Source organism: Galeopterus variegatus, unplaced genomic scaffold (genome assembly GCF_000696425.1).
Source record: "Galeopterus variegatus unplaced genomic scaffold, G_variegatus-3.0.2 Scaffold24817, whole genome shotgun sequence".
Lineage (NCBI taxonomy): Eukaryota > Metazoa > Chordata > Mammalia > Dermoptera > Cynocephalidae > Galeopterus > Galeopterus variegatus.
Genome location: NW_007750928.1, coordinates 558 through 5936, shown reverse-complemented (window position 1 = coordinate 5936; position 5379 = coordinate 558). Strand labels below are relative to the sequence as shown.

General features: G+C 48.2%; 1 protein-coding gene across 2 annotated transcripts; it reads left to right on the top strand.

Moving 5' to 3' along the window:
* The first annotated feature begins 1850 nt into the window (after positions 1-1850).
* On the top strand, positions 1851-5086 carry LOC103583612 (uncharacterized protein KIAA1211-like). Of its 2 annotated transcripts, none has more exons than XM_008564879.1 (3): positions 1851-2281; positions 3327-3471; positions 4308-5086. In XM_008564879.1, exons 1-3 carry the CDS (start codon positions 2246-2248, stop codon positions 4445-4447), a joined length of 321 nt encoding a protein of 106 aa, XP_008563101.1. In that variant the 5' UTR covers positions 1851-2245; the 3' UTR covers positions 4448-5086. The 2 variants fall into 2 exon arrangements, with proteins under 2 accessions (XP_008563101.1, XP_008563100.1); XM_008564878.1 differs by having other exon boundaries at positions 1859-2281; positions 4305-5086.
* The last annotated feature ends 293 nt before the right edge of the window (positions 5087-5379 follow it).

Here is a 5379-nt window from a genome sequence, read left to right as displayed (position 1 = left end):
CACCCACCAGCGGTAGGCCCTGCATCCACATAGTGTGTTGTACATTTTAGCATCTCCCAGTTCTCACCAGAGTTGTTTGTTTGTATCTAGTGTCCCCCACTAGACTTTGAGCTTTTCAAAAGAACAATTTGTTTATTTTTCCGCCACGGAATTTAATTAGCATAGACCTTGCCCATAGCAAACACTGGAGGAAAGAAGGGAAGGAACAGGGGAGCAGAAATGTGGGCTGGCTGCGGTGGGGAGCAGCGCGGCGTGTACCCTGGGGAGCAACCTGAGCCAGTCTGAGTGCTGGGATCAGGAGAGGAAGAGGGAGCTTTGGGGGAGGAAGAGCTGAAGGCTGTGGGTCAGCAACACGGTGGAACCCCAGGTTTAGGTGCAGAAGTCAGGCAAGGATGTGGGGACGCCCCCAGAGGACAGGCCTCCAGGAGAAGATGGTGGCCACGTCAGAGCTGCAGGGGTGAAGCTGATCAAGGCTGGCCAGACCTTGAGGTGTCTGGTGTGGTTGGGAGCAGCGTTCATCCCGTGGCTGGGTCAGGAACAAGCTGACAGGGCACAGGCAGCGGCCATTTGAGTTGAGGATAGAGAAGTGAGAATGGGGTTTCGGGGGATGGTGAGGCTCGTGGGGACTTACTTTTCTTCAAGCTGTGGGACACCCAAGCATTTGCCCAGCAGCAGGGAAGAAGTCAGTGGCCAGGGCAAGACTGAAGAGGCAGGAAGGGGACAAGGAATGAGTCAAAGAGAAGGAACCAGGTTCCCAGGAGACCAGTAAGGTGGAGGCCTGAGGGAGCAGCCGGGAGAAGAGTGGGAGCCGGGCCCAGCTGCCCGAGCCAGGCAGGTCCGTGTGCACGAGGTCGGGGCCCCCTCCACCCCAGCGGGAGGCTGCAGCCTGCAGAGCAGCGGCTCCTGGCCCTCGCCCCGCCTCGGTGACCAGGAAACTGAGAGAAAAGAACTCCAGCTCAAACTGGAAGCAGAGACAAGAGCCATGCAAGTAACATCCTACACCCTGGAGCAAGGCAGGGGGTGCGTCAGGCCGCAGAGGACGAAAGTGGCAGCTCATCCTGGACGCCCGGCGTGAGGCTGGGACAGCCCTGTCGGCACCTGGCTGACCTGGGCGCACTGTGTGCCAGGGAGACGAGAAGAGGGGCCGGGTGCGGGGAGGTCACCTTTTGTCTGGTTTTGTGTGGCGCAGGCAAATGTTCAGGGGCAGGCCCGTGGGGAACCTTCGGCTTCTATACTTACAACTCACCGTGTGCCTGTAAAAAGCCACTTCTTTAATCCATAGGTTTCCTTAGAAAAAACAAGTACCCTTCCTTTTTTTTTTTTTCTGGGCAGTTGGCCCATACAGGGATCCCAACCCTCAACCTTGGTGTGACAACACCGGGCTCTAATCAACTGAGCTAAACAGCCAGCCCTAAGCTCCCTTTTTCTGTTGATGAAGGTCATAAATTCTCATTGTAGAAAACATGAAAATACAGAAAAGTTAAAAAGTAAGAGGGGAAATGACCCACAGTCTTACCACTCGAAGATAAGCACTATTCATGTGGAAGAAAACTCAGCAAAACATACGGTTTTAAAGGCACTGTTTCTCTTCTCTCTAGGACATTAAGGAGCACAATTATGGCTAGTTTTTGTGTCACTCTCTCCACAAAGAGCAGGTTATATTTACAGTTTTTAAAAGATAAGAGAACAATAGTGTGTCTACACATCCAAGCAAACCAGGAATCAGGTGGTCTGTACTGGTCCAAAATGATTCTGTTAAAGAAATCTATTTATGCACTTATTTCTGTGTCCTTCCAGAAAGGATTTCCTAGGAGGAAGTTGGCTTTAAAATGCACATTGACCTTATAGGAACAGTTGCATTTAATTTTTTGTGGCTCAGACTAGGGGAGCATAATCTCTTTGATGCATCTTCTGAAAGAAAATAAGTCTCCTAAAGAAAAGTCATAGTCTCACCAGAGAGGCTGCCAGACCCCTACCCCCACCCCTGCCACCCTGAGTCAAAGTAGTTCAGTGTTTTCTGTGTGGGAGAAGCAGAAAGTGTGAGTGAAGCAGGAGTAGGACTGTTTTGCATAACCTTGTGCCTTCACCCACAGAAAAGGGGCTGCCTTCTGCAGCAACAGAGCCTGGAGCTGACGGGCAGCCTGCGCCACCCTGGATCACCGTCACTCGGCAGCAGCGGCAAGGGGCCCCAGACCAGCCACCCAGCCAGGAAGACAAGCCTGGAGCGCGGACCCCGAAGTCTGAAATGGGAAAGCAAGCTCAGGCGCCTGAGAGAGCCCAGGTACTAAGAGCCAGTGTTTCCGTGGGTGAATGAGGGGCTGGGGCTGGGACCCCCGTGATGCCCACACGTCCTGCCTGGGCATCACACAGACTGTCATCTGTGATGATTGTTGATGTGTGGCCTAGGGTCAGTGAAGCAAAATCAGTGATTTGCCAAATTATAACCTCCATGGTGGAGCCGTCTCCCTGCCCTTAGTGTGTGCTGGGCTGTTAGGAACGCAGAGCAGTGCGTGAATCACTGAGGCAGTGGGGACAGCCCTCTGCTCCCCGCCTCCTAGGCAACGCAGCTCAGCATCTGGGTAAATGGAAGGAAGTTAAAATAACTCCTCGGTTAAACAGGGCGACGATATCAACAGCTCCATCTCGGCTCGTTGTGTGAGGATGAATGAGCCCTGCTCTTGCTGCCTCCTTACTCCTCACCTGGGAGTGCAGGGCTGGAACCTCGGGTTCCCTTTTGCACTCTGAACTTAAAACAGCTTTCGCCCGCCCAAAGAACCATGCTCCCAGCTTTTGTATTTTCCCAGTAGCCACCACGATAAATCCAGAAGCGTGTTCCACCCGGGTGGGGAAGTGAGTGAGCCTGAGCATGCGGTAGTACCTGCCTCCCTTCATTGTAACCAAAACCTCAATTGTACCCATACTTGAAGGCCCTCCTACGGGCTTAGGGAATTTATAAAAGAAATATTAACCACTTTGGGGTATCTGTGATCATAACAGGTATCATAAAAATCAAAAAACTATTTCCAAATACAACTCACTTTGACTTTCAGATGGAAAGTCCACATCTGGGGCTGAGGCCAGGTGTGGGGACAGGCAGCAGCTATGATGTGGGTGTGGGCCCAGGGTAAGGCCAAGCACTGGTCTGAGCTCCGGCATTCTGACAGCCCACATCAGTGAGCTGACACACCAGAGCTCTCCCAAGAAAGTGCCAACAGCACCATGCATCTTGGGAGAGAAGCCTTGTGGCTCATCCACTTGGGTTGTGTTTGTTCCCTGTCTGAATCACCAGTGACCAGACAGCGTGTGTCCTTCTTGTGTCCCTATAGGAGCCCATGAAGCAAGCTGACTTTGTCCGCAGCAAGTCTTTCCTGATAACCCCTGCTAAACCCGCTGTGGAACGGAGGCAGGGGGCAAAGGTCGCCCTCAAGGAGGGGCTGCAAAGAGGCATCTCATTGTCCCATCAGAACTTGGGTATGAAATCTGCAAATGTTACCAAATGCTTTGAAATCCTTTTCCTGGATTGCTCCTACAATTTTGTTTTGTTTTGTTTTTCCAAATGACTTGCCACATTGAGATTTTTAGACAACTTTTATTGCGATAAAAAAAACTCACCCATTTTAAAGTGTGCAATTCAGTGAGTATGTATTTACGGAGTTGTATAACCATCATGATAATCTCATTTTAGAACATTTCACTCACATTGAAAAGAAACATGCCCATTTACAGTCATTCCTGATTCCCACCCCTAGCTCTAGGCAACCACTAATCTACTTTCTGTCTCTGTAGATTTGCCTTTTTTGGACATTTCTTACAAATGGAATCATAAAATATGTGTCCCTTTTGCGTCTGGCTTCTTTCACTGAGCAGAGTGTTTTTGAGATTCATCTCTGTCGTAGCATGTACCAGTATTTTTAAATTTTTATTTATTTTTAATTGTGGTAAAAAGACACAGAACATAAAATTTACCGTCTTAACCACTGTTAGGTGTACAGTCCAGTAGTGGGAAGGGTATTCCCAGTGCTGTGCAACTGCTGTCCATTTCCTGCAGTTTTATTCTGAAAGTTTCTCTCGCCTCACTGCATTGCCAGAACTGTTTGAGCCCACTCTTAGCCTGGTCATCACATAAATTACATGTTCTATGCCTAGAAAAGAAAATTACATGTTCTTTGCATGTTTACATACTAAGGAATTTTATGGTTGAGAACACAGGTAAGACCCTGACGTGTGTTTAAAGAAATGCAAGAGGCTTAAGTGAAAATCCAAACTCATTTCTCATGTTTCTGTTTGTTCTGTCTCCTTTCCAGCAGCTCAGTCTGTAGTGATGATGGAGAAGGAATTGCACCAGCTGAAGAGAGCCAGCTATGCCAGCGTGGATCAGCCATCCTGGATGGAACTTGCCAGAAAGAAATCTCAAGCTTGGAGTGATATGCCCCAAATTATAAAATAGGTCGGCTGTGTGCTGGTAAAGAATGTCCACTACCTTGACGGGCCACTTGGTTTAAAACTGCCAGTAAATCATGGCAAACAAACTGTGAAACTTAAGATTGATTTTATCATCAGGTTAGGACAAGCTCGGGGAAGAGGCAGGAACCAACAAAACAAAGAGGACAAACACACAGCCATAATCCTGGGCCAGAGGGGCCCAAAGACAAGAGCAACATTTTAAAAGTCCAACAATGAGTTCCTGTGCCCAGAGGTGTGAATTCCTTTGATAGAGAGGCCTCAGACAAGGAAGAAAAGGGAAGTGAACTGAGAACGCAAACATAGTTCTCCTGCAAGACCGGAGAAGCCGATTCAGGAGGACAGGTGTCTGCACTCCCACCGGAGACCAGCCACGTCTGCCCCGCTGTCTTGCCTGTGGATCCCGTCTTTTATGTTTACCACCAGGCATGGCGTTTATGGTAAACCAGGGGTGCCGTTTCCAAGAGCAGCTATAGAACAATCTGTTTTCCTGAAGGTAGCCACTCTGAGGAGGAAGGAATATAATGGCTGTTTCCAAAAATAATTTTTAAACTTTTCAAGTAGGCATCCGTGTCCTTAACCATTGCACAGTGAATTGCCTGTTTAATAAAAGGTTTCAAACATGCCTGTGTTATATGTCTCCATGTTATTCCTACTCACATTTAGAGGGCATCTGCCAACACTGAGTTAAATGTAGTAAATGGAGTTTCACTTCATACATGCCTCGTTTGAAATCTCAGTTGGGTTGATTTGGGAGTTTGAGTTTCTTGAGGGTTTTTTTCCCCCAATAAAAATGTTGGTGTTCATTTTGAGAAGACAGATGATAATGTAGGGTTTTTTTCTCTTTTCTGGTACAACATATTAAAATATAAAATTTCCTAAAAAGTTCTAATCCTTTAGCATCTAGTTAATCTAATG